Source organism: Alligator sinensis, unplaced genomic scaffold (genome assembly GCF_000455745.1).
Source record: "Alligator sinensis unplaced genomic scaffold, ASM45574v1 scaffold554_1, whole genome shotgun sequence".
Taxonomy (NCBI): domain Eukaryota; kingdom Metazoa; phylum Chordata; order Crocodylia; family Alligatoridae; genus Alligator; species Alligator sinensis.
The window spans coordinates 1,137,667-1,162,850 of NW_005842424.1; the positions used below are offsets into that span (position 1 = coordinate 1,137,667).

Consider the following 25,184-nt stretch of genomic DNA (forward strand, 5'->3'; position numbering starts at 1 on the left):
CTTTTTTCACTAGTAAAGTAGAACTTTAGTGGAAGTTGGGATTTTGCCAGTGTGTCAGTACCTCCACGGGAACTGGAAGGCAACTTCTGAGGGAGAGAAGGATGGAGGACCCAAGGTCCTTAGTCCCTGTCTCTGCAGTGAAGACTGCAGAGACAGGGTATAAAGCCTTCCTTATGTAGGAGCTGGACAGATGTCCCTTAGGTACTGCTTGCTTTCTTGGAATTCCCCCCACCTTTTTTTTTTTTTTTTTTTTTTTTTTTTTTTTTTTTAAGTGTCTGCCCTAGGCCCCTTACTATTTTTCTGAGTCAGTTCAAATCTGAATTTCTTTTTCTTTTGCATTCTCACTTTGCAACAGGAATTCCAGCTGACAGCCCAAAGCTGCAGAATTTTTACTTTTAGTTTCTCTTTGCTTAGTACTTTGGATCTCTGGCAACTACCCACAGGAGTGCCTTGTAAGTCCCAAGTCTAAGCTGCTGGTTGCAAGGTAACATGTGAGCCTCTACACTGAAACAGATCTCAGGGGAACAGCTCACAGATTCCCTTCTGAAGATACCTCCTCTCAGGGCCAGGTAAGAGTTCTCTAGAGAGTTTGCAATGGTAAATTCTACTTTTTCCTTAGTATCCTATTGGTGCTAATATTTTTGTGCAGCCAATATTAATGGTAAAGAAAATAGGCACTGCTATGCTCTCACTAAGCACCTAGGCTTGTCAGAGGAATTCAGAGCCCTGCATGAGTACCTGTGGTCTCCATATAGCGCATGAACTGGACACCTTAGAGTGGGATCCAGAACAGCCAGTATGCTGACTGGTAAGCTGCCTGAGGTCAGCACATAGACATTTAGAGCCAGTTAGTAGGAAATGTGGAAGACAAGAATAAGTATTATATCCTACCATACTCAGATGTCCCCTGATCAGGGAGATGATCTGCACAACCCTTGGGACTCTCCTGGAGATTGATGCCTGGAAACAACTGACTAGGGCTGACTTCTCTTTTAAAAGATGGCTGCCAAAGGAGAAGATAGTGTTGACTCCCTTCTATAATTTCTCTGTGGACAAACCACTCACCCAGGAAAAGGGAGATCCTCTTCTGTCTGAGAGGGTTCAAATCTACATACCCTACCTCTGGGGAGGAAGTCCTAACCACCAGTCCACAGGCTCTTCTGGGGGTGGGAGAGGATATTCTCCTTCTCTCTTGCTGGAACAACATTATTGTGAGGAAAAGAAAAGGTCATAGAAAGATCACTAGAGTGAGCATAGTCCTCTAGTTTTGTAGTTAGACAAGGGGGGATTCCTGCACTTGGGCCCTGTCTCCAAGTATGTTTCTGTATTTTATGAGCGGTTTTATAGGGTCACTGTAGCCAGAGAAAATAAAAGAATCATGCTTTCTAAGAAGACAGAGCTGAGTGCCCCTTCTAATGATACCTCTTAAAATGAATGTGCCAAACTTACGATTTGCTTTGTGTCTGTAACCCACTGCTCTAACCATAGCATTTCACTACCGTCTCACACTACTCACTACACTTCTGCCTCTAGTGAGTTGCATAATCCACAAAACATTGCACTTGATGACTGTCACAATGCAGAAACAGAAGGGGACAGAATTCATACTAGGGATTCGAGGTTGTCTTCTGAGTACTTGACTTTTAAACTGCTTTGTGGGGCACATCTGGGAACTTCAGAGCACTTACAGGATCTTTCACCTATAGATTCCTAGTTCAAATTTAGCCCAGCCTTGTCGGGTTTACCGCTGCTTTGCATGTAGACAAAATACTTCCTTCTCCAGAACCATCAAGGGTCCCCTAACACTAAATTTACACTATTCTTTTAAAGCTAAAAGTTGTGGTTAACTATGTTAATTGCAAACAAGTTAATTTAATTATTTGTATCAAATATAAACAAATTTCTGTCCTTTTTCTTCTCTGTCAATACCTCTGTGAGGAGCATTGTCAAAAGCCTGTGCTAGAAGTGGATTCTTCTCTTCTCTGCCATTACTTAGAGCTAAGGAACCTCTCCTTACAGAGAGGCTCATTTCAGTTTTGGCATCCCCCCTGTAACTCTTCTGCTGAGCACCTGTCAGCAACAAGGGCTGGGTTCAGTTTTGGGGTACTAAATCTATTTTACCATGGCTCAAGCCCCCACCCAGACTTCCTGGGATACACTAAATGAATCACTAGGGTGTCCAATAAAATTAACATGGGGGGGGCATGGTGAACTGCTGCAGGCGGTGGCGGCGGGGGCATGGCAGCGGCGAGCAGGGAGCTCCCACAGGCAGCCATGGCAGTGTTGGCAGCAGGGGTGGGCTGAGTGGTGAAAAATAGAGGACATAAAGGTGTCTGGTTTCATATTAATAGAGGACAGAGAACCAGAAAACCAGACTATCCTCTATAAAAGTGGATGAATGGCTACTCAACCCCCCATGGCGTCATCTCACCCAACCTCCCGCCCCTGCCAACAAAAAAAAAAGGGGGGGGGAAGATGAGGGAGAAAGCAGGGGTCTTGAGACAGACTTTCTTTCCCTGTACCTGAGACTTTCTCTTCACATAGCTTCAGCTTGCTTCTCCAGTGAAGATGCGGCGGTGGGGGGGATGGACCCCTCCATGGGGAACAGGTTTTCTGACTCCCAATCCAGTAATGCAGCTCTCAGCAGCTCCAGGAGAAAAGAGACCCCAGCTCAGGTGGCCTAAACCTTAAATAACTGTTCTGACATCACTATAGGGTCCCAATCAAGAAACAGCATCATTTGAACACTACTAATGCAAACCAATCAATTCAAAGGTGATCAGCACTCTGGGATTTGCTTCAGAGTCACAAAACTGGTTTTACAGGTTCTTTTAAGGAATCTCAGGATAATGGTCTGGACACAATAAGGGGGAGGGGAGGTGGTTCTCTTCCAGTGCACTCCCCCCCCCCCCCCCCCCCACACACAATATACAACAACCAAAAGCACACATTTTACCACACACAACCCTAAGAGTGTGTGGTAAAATGCTTCTGCTCCTCTTTGCTCTACCACTCCTTCTGCATCAAAGGACACCCCTCTGCTCATCTGCTTTGTTGGGGTCATAGAAGCAAGGACAATCTTAAAGGCTAGGGACAGAAGTTACAGATAAACCAGCTTAAGTGATCAGAAACTGTTTTAAACCTGTAACAGAACAGAAATTCAGCTCATGTAAACAGGTTTCAAAATGACCAAACCCAGTGTAAGATAAACCTGGATGGATGTAATATCAGATTAAATGGATTTCGGTTAAACTGGTCTATGGAACTTCTGTCCCAGATCCCCTCCCAACTCAACCAAGGTCACAGTCTCTGTAGCAAGTTTCTTGTCCCAGGGGGTGGCCACAACACCCATGTGTGGCTGCTCAGGCACAGCTTGGTCCACCTTTCTGGGACTCCCTCCCCTTTCTTACCTGCCACAACTTGATGTCAAGTTTTATATCTGAGGGAAGCTGTCCCTAGGGCTTCCCAAGCTAGGGCTAAGCCTCTGGTTCATGGGCTAATTAGACATCTTGGGGTCCCTGCATATGCTTGTTGGGCTTGGTGCTTCTGGTCTCAGCCCTTTTTTCTCTTGGCAGGGTCCTGTAGCTTAGGCCCACTGAACCAGACATGGCTTCTGGGTCCCAGCCCTCTGCAGGCCTTGTTTGCCCTACTCCGGGCTCCAGGCTCACTGGTCCCCACACTATGCCCTGCTCTGGGCTTGCTACTTTCTCAGAATGCTTTCCCAGCACAGCTCAAAGCAAGTACATGCTCTTAGGACACTAAGGGGTAGTATTGCCTCTAAACTGTGTGGCGTGTGCGGCCACGCAGGCACGCTCATGCCACACTGCCAAGTGCTCCTGCATGGCCGCACCTGCCATGCAGCTTAGAGGGAATGCTTCTAAGGGAACCTCCAAAAACTTCCCCTCACAGTCCTAACTCAAAACACCAATCTGAACTACAACCAAAAAATAACCCCCCTGGCTATAACACAAACTCTCTCTTTTGAATGGTCAAACAACAACAAATGGAAAAACAATACACTGTCACTTTAAACATAACAAAACCTTCCATCCCCATCAGGGTGGATAAGTAAGCATGCATGCAGATAGCCGTCCCTGGGTGAATCCCAGGCAGAACAGTAATCTAACAAGCCCTCTTAACAACTTCCTACTGAGAAACTCTCCCCTTTCTGCAGCATGTAGGCGCCTGAGTTTAACACGTTTCTTGGGACTTCCCCCTCTGGTCACCAGTTTCCCAATGCAGTCATTGGTGATTCCTGTTTTGGCTTGTTACAGGCAGTCTCAGGATAGCCTCCTGCAGCTGGATCTGTGGAGTTTCTGTGTAAGCCCCCAGCTCCTGCTATTGCTGTCACTGCTGGCTCTGGGGTGAGTGTTTGCTTACATCTTTTCCTTCCTTAGTCTGTCTCTGGGCTTGTCTGGCTGGCAGGTTCTGGGGCTTGCTTTCTCCTCTCTGTAATGTGATAGGGTCCCCATTACAGTCCCCCAGTATCCCAGGAACCTTTGCGGGTGGGCAGGCTATCCTCTGCCTCTGGGGGGTGGGGAGACCAGGAGCTGGGTGAGGGGCTCCTTTTCCCTTCCTCCACCCTGCCCTGCTCTTTTCCTGCCAGCTGCATTGGCCCCACCCCAGGGCGTCACAGAGCAGGGCTGGGTGGAGGAAGGGGAAAGGACCCCCCTCCTAGCCTGGGCTCCCACCCTTCAGCTCGGGTCTGCCCAGCTTGGGGGTGTTCTGTGAGGGTCCTCTCCCCCACCAGGCTGGGCTGGCTGCACAGCCCTGCCCCCTGCTAGTTTCTGCCTTTGACCCACAAAGGAGTGGGGAATGGAGCCCCCTTGCTACACAGCCCTGGTTCTGGGCCAGCATAGGGAGGTTACATGGTGGGGTGCTTTCCCCCACCTTCTACAGAGCGCTTCCATCCCTGCTGCCTGGCACAAGCCTCCACATCTCACCAGCTGCCACTTGTGCCAGGTTCTGGCAGGATGTGTGGCCTGGAACACGTCCACCAGGCAGCAGTGGGTGGCCCAGGGTTCAAATTACATGTTGACTTGGGGTTGGAGGGGTGCGGGGGGGGTGTCAAGACGATTCCAATCTTTGATTTCATTGATTAACAAGTCCACCTAAGTGAAGGATCAATCTGATCAGAACACCCCCCCCGCCCTAAAAAAATCAGAGACACCCCCACCCCCCGGTTATGATTTTCAAATCTTACAGGGGCGCTCTTATCTCTTAAAGGGGGGGGAGGGCTTAGTCCCCCCCCCAAGCTCCCCCATAATTTGAACCCCGAGTTCCTCCCTTTTTTGGGCCTGGGCCAATGCAGGCCTCTGCCTGCCTTTCCCAACTCAAAAGTAAAATGTTTGTTCTGTTCTTTATTGATTCAATCTACTCAGCTGAGACAAACCTGCAAAGATTGAATCAATATTGCCTCTGGCTTTTTGACTGTCTGTACTTAACCAAAGGCAGCATCATGCCACATATCATTTTCAGTAACTTCCAACAACTCTGGCTTGGAGAAAAAACATTTCCGCCAGGCAGTGGGAGGGCTCTGTTTAGGCAAGGGAAGAGCTGCAGCCTTTCCTTCCCCTTTGACAACTGATAAACATCTGAAAGTTTAACACTGTTGGTTCAGAACTCCAAGGGACTGATGTTTCGGCTTGTCAACCTCCCTGGCTTCTTTCTATTTGTAAGGTACCAGTCTTTTTCTCCTCTCTTACCTTTCTTTGTAAATTTTACAGTTTGTACAGCATACAATTAACAAGAATTCCCTCTAAAACAGATAGCATCAGCCTGTTGCTCAATCTATGACTAATTCTCAGAAAAAGTCCTTAGGCAGAAATAAGTAATTTATTTTGCAATAAATGAAAGTAAAACAGGCCAGCGGGGTAAGGAGATATTAGTCGCTGTGACTTGTGTAAACTCTTTACTAATGCGTTGGTCTAATTGTATACTGAAACTTTTCCAAGTATTGCAAATATTTTATAGTAAGATCAACAGTGTTTTTCATTGGCTTTGTACTTATTAATTTATTACTTATTTTTCTGAAGGGATAAAGGAATGTGTTCTGCTTAGCTTTTGTTTTAATTAGTAATATTATAATATAGGGCATTTTCTCATAAAACAGGTAATAGTATTTTCAAATACAACACCTATCTCTGAATATCTCGACCAATATTTGATTCTAAGCCACATTTTTTCTATTTTTTAATCTTTTCTCTCTCTTGCTGTTGAGCAAAAGACCTACATAAACAGGGGAGATCAACTGTAGTCAAGCAATAAAAGTAGTGAAGCCAAAACTAGTGCCAAATGCACAACAGAAACATATGGGGGAGGAGGAATAAATCTATTTTTTCTTTCAGTTTTAAAATGCTTAGGAACTTATTTTAACAGTAGGTCAGTAGAAACAGAAGTAAACAATGGTAAACAATGCCCTTTCTTTTAATGCAGGGTGAATTAATATTTGCATTCAAATGAAGTCCCACTAAAGAAAGCGATGAAGAGATATGCAAGCAAATCCCAAAGTAGAACTGGTGTCTTATAGGGTACAAGAGGCCAGATACAGCATTGTATTAATAGTTCATCCTTTAAAAAAAATTATAACTGTACTTTCCATCTTAAAATAGCTATCGGGTGGACGTCACCCTGTTTTAGACTTTCAAATTTATCTGAATAAAAACAGTAAATTCACCCAGGGAAACTGTGCCAAGTGTCCTCTGCTGTTTCGAGCATGCATGTGCTTGGTTCTTTAAAGCCCTTCTAATATTATAATACAGGTATAAAATGTGGTGAAACACATGCTTGTTCTTTGTTATAACAATCAGCTTGTGTTATTTACCTTCCTATCAAATGTTCAGTAACTCCCCTTTGACTATTATTTATGTTTCCCAGGACAGCTCACTAATGGAATTCAGTCCCTCAAGAGCTTACTGAAATAAAAGCTGTGGCTAATTATATGACTATTAATGGCATCTTTTGCTTCTACATCTGTGCTGCCAGACCTTTGTCTAGCATGGTCTGAAATGATGCTGAGGAAATTGACTTTTCAACTCAGGAATTTGTATTGGTCGTGCTAAAGTTTGAGACCATCATTTCAGTAGCTTATCAGTTCCAGTTAACACTTTTGTATCAGGTTCTGACATCTGTGAATGGTTTCATTTGATATGGTTGAGCATATGCTTCAGTTCTCAAAAATCTCCTAAACTTGTTTTGCTGTTTGGAGAAATTAGGAAGTAAGCCATACGGCTTGGGCTGGGGTCCAACTTTGATGAGTTTTAAATAAGGAATCTTTAGAGTTACCACTTTTCCTTCCAGGTTTATTGACAGAATCACCATACCAAATGTCAGTTTAGATAAATTATGGCTTACTTAACAAAGAGTAATAAAACATATCAGGCACAAGAAAAAACATGAACCAGAGCAGTCCAGACTCATCTATTCTTACGCATTATAAAATATACTTGTGTAATGAGTCAGTATAGCATTATTTTCCTTCAAGAAAATATATAGATATATATTTAAATGTTTTCATAGCACTATATTTTAAAATGACATTTTATTGGTCTCAGTGGACACTGTGCTTCAATTTTATTGTTCCTAATTTAAGTTGTCCCACTTTTTTTTTTTTTTACCCTGAGCTGCTGTCTGTCTTATCTGTTCTGTGAGCAGGGAGTATGCTGAAATTAAAAGTTAGGAATCCTTTTTTTTAAATAACTGAATAATACTTTTGTTATCCATAAACAGACTAAAGAAGCAGACAAAATCCACCAAGTACAAATGACATGCAAGAAAAGAAAATATACTCAATGCAGAGCATCATCTAGAAAAGCACCATTTGGAAATAACAGAGTGCTTTACAATCTTGACTTTTAGACATGACAGTGCAAGATGAAAATGTCATATAAACACAGACATAATAGTAAAACACCCAAATCCTTATGGGAACTTTCTGGGGATAGGGCCCTGACCTTGCAGGTTCTTAACGTGTGTGTAACTTTACTCGTATTGTGAATAATGGCTAAGCCACTCATTGGCTTTAAGCATAGGTTCATATCTGTGGAAAATAATACCTGCTTGACTGACAGAGGCTTTAAAGAACTGAGCACCAAAGAGTTAAAAAGTCTGGGAATGTTTAGAATTGAATGTTTATATATTTCAATATATACTTTTGCACCACCCTGTACTAGCTTTTCACAAGAATTAAACAGAGGAAAAGTATGAGGAAAAGTCACACTTGCATGTCAGCTTATTGTTCCAGAGACTACAGAGCCTAATTTATGTATGATCTAAAACTTAGCAGCCTTCTTTTTAGTAGGTCAGGTCTTTGTGGAGAAGTCTAGTGTCATAATTAAGGCCTGTCACATTTTTGCTCAATTAATCTTAATACAGAAAATGTAGCCATTCTGCTAGCATAGATGTTGCTAGGTTTTGTTAACAGAAACATTTGGATTTCCACGTTGATTGGCAATGGCTAAAGCCATGCCACCAGGCCTGCCTATCACAATTAGTGATGAGAGTGAAACAATGGGTTGTCAGTAGTCAGAAATATTAGGTGGGAGAACAGAAAGATAGGGCAGTATTATGATTATGCACATACGCATCAACTCTGACTAAAAAAGAATTTGGGGAAGGGGTACAGGGGGCTGGTGAAGAGTTAAGTACTGGGGATACACTGAGCTCCTTAAATAGATCCCCAATTCAAAACAGTTATTAATATTAGTTAAATTTATATCCTGCCCTATCCAGAAAGGCTCAGAGTGGCTTGCAATACATGACAAACAACCCACAGATTGGAAACAACACTCCAAAACATGAAAACCACACCCCTCCTCACTACTCTTGCTTCCATGTCACCCATAAGAGTAAACCCCCCAGCCAATTCCAACTGTGTTTCCCAACCCCTATTTACATCAAGGTATAAGAAACCTCATCCATGCCCACCCACTCCTACTTCCTCATACCTAGGGGAGATGCCTCCTCTACCCACAGTGTCCCTTCCAAGCGCACACGCCTCTTCAATCATCCCCAAAACAAATAATTCCTCTCCCTCCCTCCAACAAAAACAGCATTACATTTGAAAGAACCATAACAGGGAAATAAGAGAAAGCCCCTCGATACCTGAAAGGACCATTTTCCCTCCAACTAGATACAGATTCCTTGGTTGTATTCCTCATGCCTTGAAGAGGCAGGAATTAATCTGCACTCAGATATAAACCAACACATTTGCCTGAGCAGAGACAAAAACTGTACAAACAGAATTATTCAAGGGTCTATACGGGGTCACACATGTCTGCTCAGAGGAATAGTACAATGTACTGTCCCTAGGCAGACTAATGATCTCTAACCAAAGTCAGAATCTAAACAGGTCCCTGTCAGTGCCACAACAAATACTTTCTGTCCCTTGCAGAACAGGGTCAGAGATCAATGAGCTGACATCAATGAGATGCACCTCCATCTCTACTGCATATTTAGGGTTCATTTCCAGAGATCTCACAGAGGTCAGAACCATTCTGTTAGTCAATTCCCAAACCCCAGGTTCTCAAATTTTAGGTAGAGGAGAACATAGGAGCAGCAACCTGTGTTTCTGCCTAAACTCTCTTCAGTGGTACCCTATGTAAGCCATTTGGCCCAGAGACAACCATGTGGCCTATGACTGGTCCAAACTGGGCAAAGCAGAGCTCCTGTATTAGGGTGGCATTTAATTTCTCCCCAATTAACTACATTCAGGAAGTAGGAAGTCTGGGGTGGGATTTATCTTTCCAGTCTTTCAGGGTGCCTATACACATGCAGTGAGGCTGCTTCCATGCACTGTTATGATAGGAAACGGCTAAATCACAAGAAATGGCTAAATTGTAACAAGTGTGTAGATATGTATTGTTTTAAAACATTAGGTACCTGATACATGTGATGCTCCAGGCACTTTAATTAGAGCGGCTCTTAGAGAGCATGTGTATAAATGCCCTCAGTGATCCAAGGCCCTGGAGTCATTCCTGCCTCCCTGCCCATCTCCTGAAGAATCATAATTAGGGATAGTCTTTTGTGGTCATGTAGCTTCTGAAGTGATTCTGCCTTTGGAAAATAACCCTTCTGCTGACATTTCAGTTTTTTGTTCACTAAAGAAAGTACCAATGTGAAATCAGGAGATGGAGAGGATAAAGCCTATTTTTTACTAAGAAATTAGTGAAGAGTAGCAAAAATATTGAGACGTTGTAGTCTGCTAGCACAGGGTATAGTATATAATTTAAACTGTCATCCTTAGTAATACGTTATTATCACCAGGTAATAAGATTCAGGTGCCATTATAAAGCATTTTACACAATTTAATGATACCACAGACGAGAGATGTATACAAAACCAGAATAAGGTGATCTTCAGCATAGAAGCTGTTGCCATGTTGCCATTATTGATCTTATAAACTGCAACCCACAGTTTGATAATTTAACAATTCTGTATAATGGTGATACTGGAAAATTGTTTAGGAATGAATGACTGATTTTTTTCATGGAGAATGATTTTTAAAAGACTGTCATATAAAAAATATATAAAATGGCAGAAATATCTGATTGATTAATTAATTTAAAGATCTTAATTGTTTGTCAATATAAAACGTATTCATTTAAATAAACAGTATCTGTTATTTTCAATGTAAAATAGAATCTTAAAATCTTAACATCTTCAAAAAATAAGATTCAATTTTAGAAATTATATGTGAAGTTAAGTGTGTGGCTGTAATTTCTATTTCTGATCACATAATAAACTGTGCATAAATAGCACTATTTTCCTGTTGCTTCAGTCTTAGCCAAAAACCTGAGAATGGAATAGACCTGATAGTTATCTTCCACAGAGTCTCATTATGGATATAGTTTACAGCACTAAGTGAGTGAGTGTATTGTGAAGAAAATAGCTGGAGAAATTCAGTACTTCAGTCTCTAGTGCTGCAAAGCCAGTACACCTACATTTGGTAAAACAAAATATGATAATGTTGATGGAAGTTTTGCACCTGATTATGGAGTCAGCACACGAGTGGAAATTTGTTTTGGGTGAGAAAATAATGCTAATCTTCCAATGCGTTAATCATCTGTCCTCTATATCTCAAATGTGAGACATATCATGTGTTTTGTACTTGGTCTATTTTTTGCTTACTGTGAATGGAAACTAGGCATGAACTCAATAGACTGATACATTGGAAGCTGCATAGCTTGTCTAAGAGTCTTGGCTCATATACAAATGATATTCTTACTTTTTCCCAGGAAGCTACAGTAATCTTGATCCCCTTCTTGTAAGGAGAAATAAAAGCCAGTGATCCCCTCCCAATCCTAAAAAAGGAAAGATGCAACAGCTGTGAACCCTGGTTTGCTGGGAATCTGATGGGTTTATCGTACTGAAGTTTTCAGCTCGTCTCAAAGGGAAAAGAATATTTGAATAGAAGACTGATCCAAAAAGGTAGTGAAATATATATGATCTGTCTCATGATTCAAATACAGCTTTAATTTAAAGTGTAGCATTCAGTGTTACTAGTAAAGGTACCTAATGGTTTAAAACAATATCTATCTACATTTTGATACAATTTAGCCATTTCAATGGGTCTCTCAGATATGGGCATCATGGTAAACACTTGTGTACTAATCTCTAGTAAACTGTGGTAGACTTTAGGATGGGTTGCCTATTTTCCTCCTAGTTTAGTTTGGTTACTAGTTTGGTTGGTAGTTGGAGCTTTCCTTTTTTAACTTTGCAAATCATCAGAATTGATACATATTACAGACCAACAAGATTGTATATAAAATGCATGCAATTGTGACAGTTGTAAGTACATGACTATATAAGTATATGCATTCAGATTTGGTGAATTGTATATCTTTACAAATTACTTGATTGTAACAGACATGTTAAGACATTCTGGAATTCCCAGTTAAAACTCTAGTTAACTCTCAAATTAACTCTCTTGATTTGTGGAAATATGTTAATTGGAGTGGGCCAGTATACCAGCCAAAATAGGACGCTCCAGGCATTGCTTAACCATGTGCTTGTGTACCAGAAAGAAGGGAAAGAAAAACTTGCTTCCTTTTCAGAACCAGATCTTGTTCAGTGATAAACATAGTTTGTTTGATACCTCCCAAGGAGCACCAGAGACTACTAGTCTAGCCTGTTTAGTGGATAAAGACATTTCTTGAAACTTCTATTATCCATTTTAGCTTAGGCTGTATAAGTTAGTTCCTCAAACTTTTGCTTTTTTTTTTTAAATACCTCACCATTTTTGCCCTGTGACCTGAGGAAAATGGACAGGAAGTTTGATTAGACTTATTCCTATGTTTGTGTCAGATTATTGGTGTTAAACTTACTGAGTCCATTTTGGATTCTCTGGACAGCCTCCTCATCGTTTTCAAGTTAACTAGCCAAGGGAAAACCTTATTATAATAAGGTTTAATTGGTTAACTGACCAGTGATCAATTACAACTATTTAAACAACAGCAGGATAAATTACTTCCAAATAGCCCTAGGCTAGGCTATTTTTGGTATGTCAGAGATACATCCTCTGTTTCACATTGGCAAAGAGGGAAATGCTCCTTCTATTATGAAAGCTGAAATGGAATAATATTTTTTGTGTTCTCTGCTTAGAGGTTCTTGCTCTGTCTGGTTTTGTGATATATTTATGTTGGAGAAAGAAGATGGGCAAAATCAAGCACATATGTTGTTTTGATGCTGTTTAAATAAATTCTATTTTAAAAAATATTAAGCCTTCTAGAAAGCATGAGTTAGTATATGGTGTCTAATGACATGATTGCATGTAATGTATTTCCTGTTTTATTCATTGTACAGGATACATAGCCTAACTCAGTAAGCTGCTATTCAGTATTATTTTAGCTTCATTCATCCCATTGGCTGAATAGCCCAGTTTTGTTTTTTTTGGTGCCAATTTGTGGTTCCCAGTGGTTTTTCCCCCCAAAAATTTAGTTGGAAAAAATTCAGTTTGTTTATTCAGATACAGCTCTGAATAATTCCAACTGTAGCTGGCAGTGTTAGCACTCCTGCAAGTCAGGGCCCAGGTATTTTAACTAGGGCACACAGAAAATGAAGAACTTGAATTATGTGGCCACCTGTGGCAATTTGGGGTTAAATAATTTAACTATTACCACATACAAACTCTGAGCAGTAGCAAGGGTAGAATCTAGTTCCACAGGTCAGCATTCAACTGCCTCAGACCTGAGACCCTCATTTTTCTTGTCTGCAGTTCTCTCCAGCATTCATTGCACTGTTTCTACCTCCTGCAACAAAGGAAGCACAGGTGGTAAAGCTATTTACAGACACTACTTTACTAACAGAAGAATCACCAATCTCCTAGTAGAAATGAGGTGTGTGCAAACATTCATTCAATTTCTCCAAGGGGAAACATGTCCACTCTGGGAAAAAGATCTTCCAGGTTGGCACCTAGAAGATCTCCCCTGAGAGAGACTCTCTCACAAGAATTGAACACCTGTCAGTGATCCAGAGTCCTTGCTTGAGAGAATGGGCTTTGCCCCACTGCTCCAGTCCCCTGGAGCATCTACTATGTGCTTTTATATAACATCCTAATGGTTACACCATTGAATTAGAAGCAAGACCTGAGTTCTAGGTCTTTCTTAGCCTGAAGGAGCTCAAACCCACATCTTCCACCTCACAGGAGAATGGCCTAACCACTGAGCCACAAAATAGGCTATGTAGGGGCACCACCTGTTCTCTTTGTTGAAAGAACCTGGCTCTCTGGGTTGCAGAGAGTGATAGAGCCAGAAAGAATGCAAACAAGAGGAAACATGATGCTATAGCTTATTGGTTAGGGCACAATGTTGGGGAGGGAGAGTTCTAGCTTCTGGTCCCTGCTTCCTTGAACAATTTCTACATTTTATGATAAATAGGCATAGGATAAAACACAGCAGTAATCCTGAAAGCACAAAGAGGAACCCAGGAATCCACTCCCCACTGTCTCATGCTCCCTTCCCGCCAGCCCAGATGAGTTCACTCTAAACTGAGCTAATCAAGCACCTTTCTGGTTAGCTTCCTTCTGGCCCCTTGACTCTTGCATTCTTGGCTACCAACTGACCCAACTTCAACAGGAGGAGTGAAAACTGTTCCCATACAACCTATCCTATAGCCTGATGATTAGGGCACTTGCCATGAGAGTGATACATACTCACATCTCCCTCGGGCTAAGGGAAACTTAGACTTAAACTCAAGCCAGTAAACCATTGTGTAAAAGGTGAGCACACGTATCACTTCTTTCTTCTTCAATATTTAACAAACATGATTGTGACTGGCCATAATTGTTGTGTTTTGTCTTTAACTGCTGCTATATATTCCATTCCATGTGCTCAGAGCAGTGGCGACTGGTGCCTCCTGACTCGGGGAGAGAGGGGAGCACCAGCAGCCAATTGCCGACTTGGGGGTGGTCCCTCAGCAGCTGATCGTCGACCCCAGAAGCACCGCCAACAAAACCAGAAGTGCTGGCAACGACCAATCTCAGGGGGAGCACATGTCCCTCTATGGCCCCCCCATATGTTGCCTATGGCTCAGAGTGTGCTGACTCTATTGAGGACCTCAGTGGCCTTAGGTTTTACTTCCCTAGTTTCGGGAGCCCATTGGGTCTGGGGAGCAGGAGGCACTTCATGCTAAGACTATTAGTTCTAGGAATGCACAGAAAGCAGAACTGCAGATGCATAGGGAAATTTCATGTGAAACAAGGAAATGCCTCATGAGTATGAGGGTTTCCAGGGTTATACGGCTGCTGAGCAGGGTTTTCCCTTTTTTAACTTAGGTGACTAACTTCCAACTAAATCCTGAGGGTAAGAGACATTACAGGGTGACTGGAGACTCTGGCTGGGCACCTGTTATACTGAGTCTACTGCAGAAGCACTGCTTAAATGAAGCCGGGAGAAGGGAGAGGAAACAGTGTTGGCGAGCTAATTAAGGATTACTGGCCTAGCCACTATGAAAAATGCCTCCTTTATTCTGGCTTAGATCCTTTAATAAAATGCTGAGCAGAATAAGAATTTCCCTACATCTGTCTGTGTAGGGAGCAACTATTAAAATAACTTTCTGTGGCATGGTCTTATAGTCGTTAGAAAAAAAATAAAGTTCTATTATCATTAGGAAAATGGTCTTGATATTACATGAAGCAGAGGACCATGCTGTGCGTGTCATAATACTGCTCTTTTGCCAATCACCAGTCACACAAAAAAAAAACAAAAAAAAACTCTTGCACAAACTGTTTCTAGAAACAAACAAAACACTACAGCATTTAAAGATTTCAGTGTCAAGATGGGTTTCTAATGCCTAGCAAATAAATATCTGAGCTGTCTTGTTTTTCCTGTCTGTGGAAGATTTAAAGGCAATTGGCAGAGGTTAAAAGCATAACTTCAGTGACTTTTGAATGCCCATAATGGGTTGACTAAGAGGCATTCAGAACTGTATTCCACTCTTTATTTTTCCCCTTCTATGTCTTGCAGTGTACTCCCCTGATATAAGCATGTTGCTTTTGTGCTGAATGATGCGTCAGCCAGTATATGCTGGAGCTGGCATGTGGAACTTTGTTGGAGACTCAAGTAGGCTAGAGAATCAAGTAAGTACCATTTAAAAATGTATTATGCAGTTCAAAAAACTTGAAATATATTTTATATCTTCTTTCTCTTAGGAAAGAAAGGAACCAGATAATGCAGCACATTCAAAATGTTCAAATAGTTTTCTCTTGCACTTTCCCACTCATTATTATCCATTCATACCAAAAGTATAAAAAATGCTGGAGATTCTTAATTTTATTTCAAGTCCTTTGTTACCATTTTATATGGAGCACCAGAGACCTGGTGAGCAGGGGCAAGACTAGGAGCTATAGCTGTGAGTTGCCACTAGAGGGCTGGTGACCCAGAACAGGCTTCTATCCCTACAAGCGGGGATGTGAGAGATCCTGGGATACTGGGGGACTTCAACTCAGGTGGCGCATCTACATAGGCAGAGGGAGAAAACTTTTTGGGCGGGACTGAGCACCCATGTGCATGCATGCACCCCATCCCCCCCAATGTCTGCAGGGGAAGGGGTGGGGGCAGGGGAGGAGGGAGCAAGGTTGGGGCTGGGAGCAGGTAGGGATTGAGGTTGGGGTCCGCTGTACCTGTGTGGCTACCCCTTCCCCTGCGCCAGGGGTCATTGCCCAGTGCCGGTGTCCACCACCCCCAAACAATGCACCATCCCTGTCTGCCTCTTGGCACTGGTCCCGGCCCAGCTCCAGTCCTGCATCACCTGGGGGGGGGCCCAGACTTTGAGCGGGGCCAGCCTTGACTGTGCTGCCAAGCCAAAGGGGATGGAGCCCCTGGGACACCCATGCACACCCTGCCCTGGGAAGAGTCTGGCAGATCCTCCAGAGCCATGGCACCAGGGAGCCGATCTTTGCATGGGGCAAGGGTGGGCTATGGTTGAGCTGTGCCTGCTCCCCGCCTCCGCCCCTCATTGCAGCCTTTGAAAGCAGCGTGGCACCATGTGTGTCCTGCTGCTGTACGGGCTGGGCAGCAGGGCACATGGCGCCACTTTCAAAGGCTGCAGGGAGGCATGGATGTGGAGAGCAGGCAGAGCGCAGCTGTAGCCTGCCCTTGCCCCATGCAAAAATTGGGAGCCATGGCCAGCCCCTGCTGGAGGAGCCGCCAGGCTCCAATTGTCCCATGACCTGGCTGGGGCCCCATTTGCCATGAACGGAGCTCTGGCTGGCCCAGGTCATGGGGCAGTCAGAATCCAGTGGCTCATCCAGGGGTGTGGTGCAGGGCAGCCAATGGAGGGGAGTGTGCCCCCCTTCCTGGCTCCCCTGCAGTGTGTGCAGTGGTGGGAGCTACCTGCCCATGCCCCTGGAAAACCCAGTGGGCTCCCATTGCCCCACAACCCAGCCAGGTTGTGGGGCAATCCCCACAGTGCACCAGGGAGTGGGGCAGGGGTGAATGATTTGCCCCTGCCCCAACTCTGCTCCCTCCTGCACAGAGGGGGTTTTGATCTGTCCCTTCTAAGCCCGGGCAGTCAAAAGAAACTTACCGGTATGTTGGACCAGCTAAGATCCTAGCGTGCCCCTCCCCCCTGCTCCAACAGCATGAGGCTAGGCTGCCCTGGCATTTGGCAGGGTTGAGTCCCATTAGCCCCCCCTTCCACCGCCTATGCACATCTGTGGAGAGTGGCCACATCTTAATGGAACAGGAATTGAGAGTGGCATAACTTTGAATGTATGAGTGCTTTAAGGTATTAAAATGCAGACAATCCAGGGGTTAGGAGCTCCAGAAGCTGCCCAAAATTACTATGTAACAAGGCCCTAAGATTCCTAAGAGGATCTAAAGCTTTGGATATAAACTGTAAGAAAGTTCTTAAAGATTCACTGGTTAGGATTTCATCAACTATGGAATACTACCACATGTTTTGCAACATATTGCAATGCTAAACAAGTTGTTCTTTGATCAGCTGTTTCTTGTTATGTCTGCAACTATGCAGTTCACTGATGGTTTGATTAGCATGAGGTCAAGTTCTGGAACAACAAAAAGCATGATGGATTCATCCCTTGTAATTACTTTGGGGTTAACTAGTTTTGTTTTTGAGACCTACTAATGAGAGAAATTGAATCAGTGCATTAATTGCTCCTATTAGTGGTCTACACATGTTAAGTAGTTCCCAAATTACCTAGACCAATGGATCACTGTCAGCTATCAACTATTATTGCAGACCACCATGTACCATGCAAAAGAGGTGGGAGATGAAGTTGATGTGATCTAGGGACCAGTTACCATTATAACCACTAGTGTGTGATGTATGAATCTTCAGAAAGCTGTAAATAGCCTCAGAAAATGAGTTTGTGTCTTATGTTTCGGTGGCAATCAATTTATTAATTGGGTCTACTTGTCTTTGGGGTATTTTTACCTGAGTATGAGATGAATAAATGTGTGTGTAACATTGTGTGAGCCCTTCAATATTAAATTTTATATGCTATATTTGTATTTCAGTCTCTATCTTTTTGAATCTACCAACTTTACTTTAAATGAGCACACGTCTTTCTCCAGTACTGTTTTGCTTTTTGTAAAAACTTTGGAAATAATTTGTTTTTTGAAAATATTGTTTTCATTGTACTTGAATAATTTTCTTCAGTTGCTGATCACCAATTCCTATTCTGCTGTATTCTTGGTGAATTTGAAAAGTGATTTCATAATTATGTAATTCCATTCATATTACTAGAGGAGCCATAGAAAATGTGGCTTACTATGTTGCTATCATTTCCTGGACCTTATAAAGTACTATGAATTGTTTAGTCATATGCCTAAAGGAAATTTGGCCAATGTATCTGTAGATTCATTCTGTTTTCATTAACTTTATCTTTGCATTGTGAATTATGTGAGCTATTGAAATTTCCTTTTTAAAATCCTACTCAAATATCATGATACATATTCATTTATTCACTCATGAGTACTAGGAAACATAGAACAGGTTTATTAGGCCTTTGTTCTTATTTGTGGAATCCTTGTTTCTGGTATTATCTTTTTAATTCTCCATATTTAGATGAGTCAGTAAAATTTAGTGTCAGTTTTCAGGAAATGCTAGGATTTCTCTCTTGATGAGAAAAAAAAGAAGCATTATACATATTTCTTGTGGTCAGCTGTTTGTGATACAAAATGCAGTTTCTAAGGAAAAAGCCACACTTCAACAAGAAGAATGGTCTTTTTAACTGTTTACTATTCTCTCCTGTTTTCCCTGTCATTAAACATTTGTTTTGTAGCATATTATGATCCATATTAGTAACATCCTTCTATAGTACTTTTATATTACAAAGTGGAACATGACTAAAATACTTACCCCAGATACTTAAAATTCACGTGGAGAACATTTCTTGATATCCTTCCAAGCTTCTGCAATGTACCTAGAAGGTCACAATCCAAAGATACATTTTCCACTCTTTTAGTGATCAAAATATGCAAGGCTTCATGGGAATCAGTAGTTTCCAAGAAGTTTCAGACATTCTCATAGTTCTTCGAAAAGAAAAACGAAACAAAAAACAAACCCCAAAATTTGAGGCATACATCAAGAGATACCAACCTGGTTGCATTCTGTGATGAGATCATTAGCTCAATGGATGTGGGGAGAACAGCGGTTGCGATATACCTTGATGTTAGCAAGGCTTTTGATAAGGTCTTCCACAACGTTCTCGCAAGCAGGCTAAATAAGTATGGGTTGGATGAATCAACTGTAAGGTGGATAGAAAACTGGCTGGGTTGTTGGGCCCAAAGGGTAATAATCAAGGGCGTGATGTCCAGCAGACAGTCAGTATCAAGTAGAGTGCTCCATGGGTCAGTCCTGGGGCTGGTTTTGTTCAATATCTTCATCAATGTTCTGGAAGATGGGATGGAGTACACACTCAGTAAGTTTGCAGATGACACCAAGCTGTGGGAAGTAGTAGATAAGATGAATGCTAGGGCTAGGATTTAGAGCGATCTAGACAAATTGGAGGATTGGAACAAAAGAAATCTTATGCATAGGGGTCTATCCAACTTGAAGAAGTGGCCAGCTGATTTCATGGGCAGATCATGGGGCAGGCCGCCATTTTTGAAGGCTTATCATACCAGCCCACCACCTCTGATTGGGTGAGGGCTCCTGGTAGCCCTGCCCCCACGGCTAATTGGCAGACAGGGCTGTCTATCATATGGCCCCACCCCTCCTTGCTGATTGGTTGAACAAGCTGTCCATCATGCAACCCCACCCCTCACTTCTGATTGGTGGAAAGAGATGGGGCTGCACAACAGGGAGCCATCTTGCCTGCTTGCGTTTATATTGGCAGCCCCTTGCATGATGGGCTGTGTGTCTGGGGGGACTGGTGGCTCCCACTGGGATGTCTTTTTAGCAAGACATCATTGTTGTCTTCTTCCAGTTTTAAAAATAAATTCAGTTTGGATTATTTAGTCAAGGGGAAAATACAATCTAGGCGCATCCATATTTTGAATTAATGTTTCTGCCTGCATCAGTTGCTGACTTTCTCTTTTATGCTTTTATTGCTTCACATTTGGATTAGCCTATCTATACACATGCCTTCTACTGTTTTGGAATCACGATAACTGTATGTCACCTTCATGTTTAAAAGCTAGAATGCATACAGGTATACCTCTCAGTCAGATACTTTTTTTGGCTTTATGGCAGCTATGTCTTCTGTATCCATATGGAACTGATACTGGGGGAGAGGAGATTTGCCCAGTCATACATTACCAGCAGCTAGCAGAATGCTAAAATATACATAAGCATATGTCAAAACAAATTATGAAAAGGGTCACAAGTTTAAGCTCTACAGTGATTATTCTTTGAATATTTTCATATCTTACAGTCACTGGCCACACCAGCAACTTCCTACTCTTCATTTACATCTTATTTAATGTTTCTTCTCCCTCCTGTCAATCTCTACACCTTAGCGTGTATATTCAAATGGCATTCTTGCCAATAGAATGTAAACTACAGAAGATATTTCTTCATTGGTCAAAGAATCGCCCTCCCCAGAATCATGGAAAATTAGGATTGGACAGGACCTCAGGAGGTCATCTAGTCCAACCCTCTGCTCAAAGCAGGACCATCCCCAACTATATTACTCCCATTGTAGACCCAGCTCTATTCCCCACATCAGCTGCTGCTCTCTGCTGATTCAACAATGATACTATGTTGGTTAAATAAATATGTTGTAATGTTTATCTAAGTGGCAGATACAGAAAGAGAAAATGCAACATAGCAAGTATTAGTGATTGTCATGATGTGGGTTCCAGTAGGATGGCCGTGATCTCCCTAAGGCCCCCTTTACCGTGCCAAGTTGATCCAATGGGCACCCTCGACTCTCGCCCGCCACATCTTTGATGACAAAATATATTTGGGAGTCTGCCTTTTACGCCCTCTTGGTCACGTCTTGCTGGACACTCAGACCCCGTGGTTTCCCAGACCCCTCGTGGGTCCCGCTTCGCAATGGGTGCTTCAGGGGCACCCTAGCCTTATGGGCTATGTGTGGCTCCAACCACCCCTTTACCACGCCCCAAGCCTCGCAGATGGAATTGATATTGTTTGGTCACAGCCTTGTTAAAATATGGCCCTCTTGTCCTCTCTGGGCCCTGCGTGGCCCTGTCTTGCTCTGCCCCCTCTCCTGGGGCTTCTCAAGTGCTGCCCCCTCTCCTGGGGCTGGGGTCAGTGCACCCCGAATTCTGTGCCCTCGCTGGTGCTGGGGTCTCCACACTGTTGTACGTCCCCTATGAGGCCTCCTCCAACCCCTAATAGCCTCACCCAAACCACTAGTAACAAACAGCCAACAAAACACAAGCCCCTCGGCTATAACTTAAATGGAAGCCACCTGGCTATAACAACATTCCAGCCTACCAGGGAATACTCCATCCCTCAGCTATGTCAGACGCTGCTCCTTCCGTCAGGTTTCCCCTCTCTTCCCTGACAGAGCTCTTTCCCCCTTGGCTGCTGGCAGGGAACTGCTAGCCTGGCTTCAGCCCCTGGGCTTTATATGGGAGCCAGGCCCTGCCCCTTCTGGTCAGCTGACCTCCTCTGGTTGCCCTGGCAACCAGCAGCTGTGCTCATTACTCACTGCTAGGGCTCTTCCCCTAGCAGTTTTCTCCCTTCTTAGGAGCAGGGCACCTAAGTGCTGCAACAGTGATATATAGATGTAGAGATTCAAAGGGTAGTAATCCCTTTGAATCAAAGGGAAATAGGTTGAACCTAGCCATGTGGAAGCAATTATTTCAAATGAGTTACTCCACAAAAATTCATACACAGCACCCTCTCTCCAACTCTGATGTCATTCAAGCACCAAATAAATTATTAAAGGGCCAAGTGCTATGAACATAAATCTTTGCTATACAACATAGAACAATGTACCAGACCATTTGTGGTTTTTAAAAGTCTTGTGATACCTTTTGAAAAAGTTGAGTTGATAATCTCAATGTCTTGACAAAACTTCTTCCTAGGTAATTAAACTCAGTCTCTCCGAATCTGGCATAAGGATTTCTTCTTCACAGTTCCCTGCAGGAAAGGTAAGCCAGGTTTTCAGGAGTTAAATTGGAGAAACAATGATTTGGCAGTTTCTTTCACTTCATATCCTAAATTACTACAAAGTATTGCTGTATGTTACAATTTATATTCTATCACTACATTGGTAATGATCACTACATTTTGGTGATTGAGATGATTTCTGTATCTCCTATCACCCTCTAAAACAATGATTCTCAGCCAGAGTGCTGTGTTGCTCTGGGGTGCTATGAGATCCTTTTAAGGGTGCCATGGGGTGCCATGCAATAATTGTATTGCTAAGTGTGGAAGCACCTCCACGTGATTCACCAGAGATACCATGAGATTTCAGACAGGAAACTACAGTCTCAACAACATTCTGACCTGTTGTGGTCGCTCTGATTTTTTTTGCAATAAAAGAATTTCTCTATCATTTTTCTAAAGTAAAACAGAAGTGAAAACTAAGATCTGACATTTTCTGAGGGGTGCTTCAAGTCTAATAATGTTGGGAACTACTACCATAAAGATATTTGTGGTAGATGTTTGCATTAAAATAATGCTTTTAACATTCTTCCACAGCTTTTTTTATTAAAAGTACTAAACCTATATAATATATACTTTAGAGAATGTTGTTTTGAATGGGAAGGACCAGTGATTTTGTTTCTCTCACACACACATTTTCCTAATACTCTTATTCACATAGTTTAAAATAATTTCCCCTTTTGTTATCCACTCTTACTTCAGCTCAGATTAATACTGTTTCATAATTATGCTGGGTCTAGAATTTAGTATCTTTAAAATTATTTTCAACCTTCCAAGAAGTGCATCTCAGGTGCTCCTGAATAGGTTTCATTTTAAAGCTATCTGAAATTAATTTTGTGCTTCCTAGTTGCATCACAACATTAATGCAAACAATGAGAGATGACTAAAATAAACCTGGAAACTAGTACAACTGAACCATATAAATTAACAACTAGACTTTCCCATTAATGTATTGTAGTCTTCCTTACTCATGTGTTGATAGGTCTGATTGACTATATAAGAAAAAATAATTAATAATATTTTATAGAGTATATTACTCCATTAAAACTCAATGGTATCTATCCTTCCTTAGCCACCCATGCCCTCTCCCTGCCATTACAAGCTTGTAAATTCATAACTTACTTTGTCCCATATGTAATAAAAAGATTTTGATTATTTGAAATGTAAGGATTGAAGAAGTTTCCTGATAGACATGTTAGTAAAATGTGTTTGATTTGGTGCCTGATATAGGGGAGGAACTAGGGAGGGTGTAATGTGTAATTTGTAGCTGCACCTGCCACCCGCTTTGATTTCTGTTCCACCCAACTGCCTGGGAAAGGCAGCAGAATTTCAATTTAGGCAGTGGCAAGGGAGTCAATTGACTTCATGGCTCATTATAATTTACCTAATCCCTTCTGAACTCATCATTCCACAAGTGATAATGACCCTCTCTCCTTTTGAATGGTCTTGATGTTCCACCAATCATGCTATCCTTTCTTCTTCAATTTTGCTAGTTGTTAACCATTCCTGGTAATCTCTCTCTTCTGTTTCAAAGCCTGGCAGACTGTTATATCTCTAGCTAAAAACCTTAACTCAGTTGTGGTAACATTAACTCAGGTGAACTTTAAATCAAATGTGCACATTAATGATAGTGCTGCATTGGATGCACTGTCAGGATGCTCCAGGAGGCTATATTTTGTTTTACAAATCTGAATAAGAGATTCACATTTAAATAGTGTCTAAAGGATTAATAACATAATTTCTTTTGACTATTTTTGCCTAGTTTGTTGCATTTTTTAAACTTAATGTATAATCTAGCAATTAGTGCACATTCCAGTAAAGATAAATTTGGTTTTGCTTTGAACCTAAAATGAATAATAAAGTGCCAGGCCACTAGTATATTAGTAAGGCTTGTAGTTTCTCTTTAATATCCTTTCCAAAATCCTAAATCTGCCCATGGCCTGATAGATCAGTCTTCTTTACCTTTTATTATATTAGAATTAGGCTTTTATTATATTGGAATATCAATAATCAGCTAATTCTTCAACACATATAAATAAAATACAAAACCCCCCCATGTTATTGGACTATAAACTGTCACTTCAAAGCTGATGGATCAGATTTTCAGAAGCTATTATGTGACATAGGAATACAAGTCCCACTGAAAATCACCTCAGATCTTTAAATAGCAAGCTAGAAAGAGCACTAACATATTTTGAATTATTTTTATTATTGTGATGGGATGTAATGGTGTCAAAGATGAAGCTCAGTGGTGACAGGCACATACAAACACATTACCAAAAGATGGTCCCTGTCCACAGATGTTATTTTCATACTTTCAGTCCACCCTCCTAACATAATCTATAAATGGCATCAATGATATTTAGAAATGTTATTTCAACCGTTTAATTGTGGCTCTGGTTCTAATTGCATGTCCAGAGTTAAAGTTTAGATCCATTTTGCACTTAAAGTAAGGATTCTCCTTGCTATATATGTATGTTCCCCAACTTACAGCACTTTCTCTGTGAATACTGAACACACTGTCATGATTTTATAAAAACACTTGGTAACGGCTTTGAGATAACCCAGCTTTTAATTAATTTTATTTCAGAAATTTTGGATATATATCAGTGATTTTTCTTAAATTATATAAATAAAGGAATAAAATAAAATTTTCAAACCTTTTCTGTGGTGAAATAATTTGAGATATTTGTATAGGCTATATTTGAAAAAACAGTGTAGTAGTAAAGTTAAATTATTAATTATCTTTTAGGGCTGTCAATCACAGTTAACATGCACGATTAACATGTTAATCAGTTCTTGCATTAATCTTTTTGCCATGCCACCCCCAGGGGTGTGCACTGTGCACAGTGGCAGGGATTCACCCCCCCAGCATGCCCGAATGAGCCACCCATGGCTCCATTCCATGACCTGCCCCAGCCCTGGGTCCCTATTCACTGCAGTCCCTGTTCCTGTCCCCACCCCACTCCCTCCCTCACCTTGGGAGCCTTGATCTGCCTTCCCACCCATTCCCTCTCCCCCCGCCCCTTCCCCTCCACAGACTTACCTGCCAGGTGCTGTGCGTCTGTGTGGGTCTGTATCTGTATGTGTGTGTCTGTTTCTCACTCCCAAGCCACAGCCCCCCCCCTGCTGCTGCCCCTAAG

The 25,184-nt window shown here is 42.1% G+C and overlaps 1 protein-coding gene across 14 annotated transcripts in view; it reads left to right on the forward strand.

Annotated features, from left to right (window-relative positions):
- The first annotated feature begins 465 nt into the window (after positions 1–465).
- The window catches only part of IL15 (interleukin 15), a 74,120-nt gene continuing 49,401 nt past the window's right edge, over positions 466–25,184 (forward strand). For 5 of the 14 annotated variants that reach the window (XM_025211713.1, XM_025211701.1, XM_025211710.1 and 2 more), the window contains exons 1-4: positions 4,184–4,364; positions 11,235–11,427; positions 15,462–15,574; positions 21,960–22,025. In XM_025211713.1, the coding sequence (XP_025067498.1) occupies positions 15,500–15,574; positions 21,960–22,025 (141 nt within the window). In that variant the 5' untranslated portion in view covers positions 4,184–4,364; positions 11,235–11,427; positions 15,462–15,499. Of the gene's footprint in view, positions 570–4,183; positions 4,365–5,556; positions 5,680–6,435; positions 6,531–11,234; positions 11,428–13,247; positions 13,335–15,461; positions 15,575–21,959; positions 22,026–25,184 lie in introns of those variants that run through there. The other 9 variants (XM_025211703.1, XM_006030128.3, XM_025211704.1 and 6 more) reach the window with 9 other exon arrangements.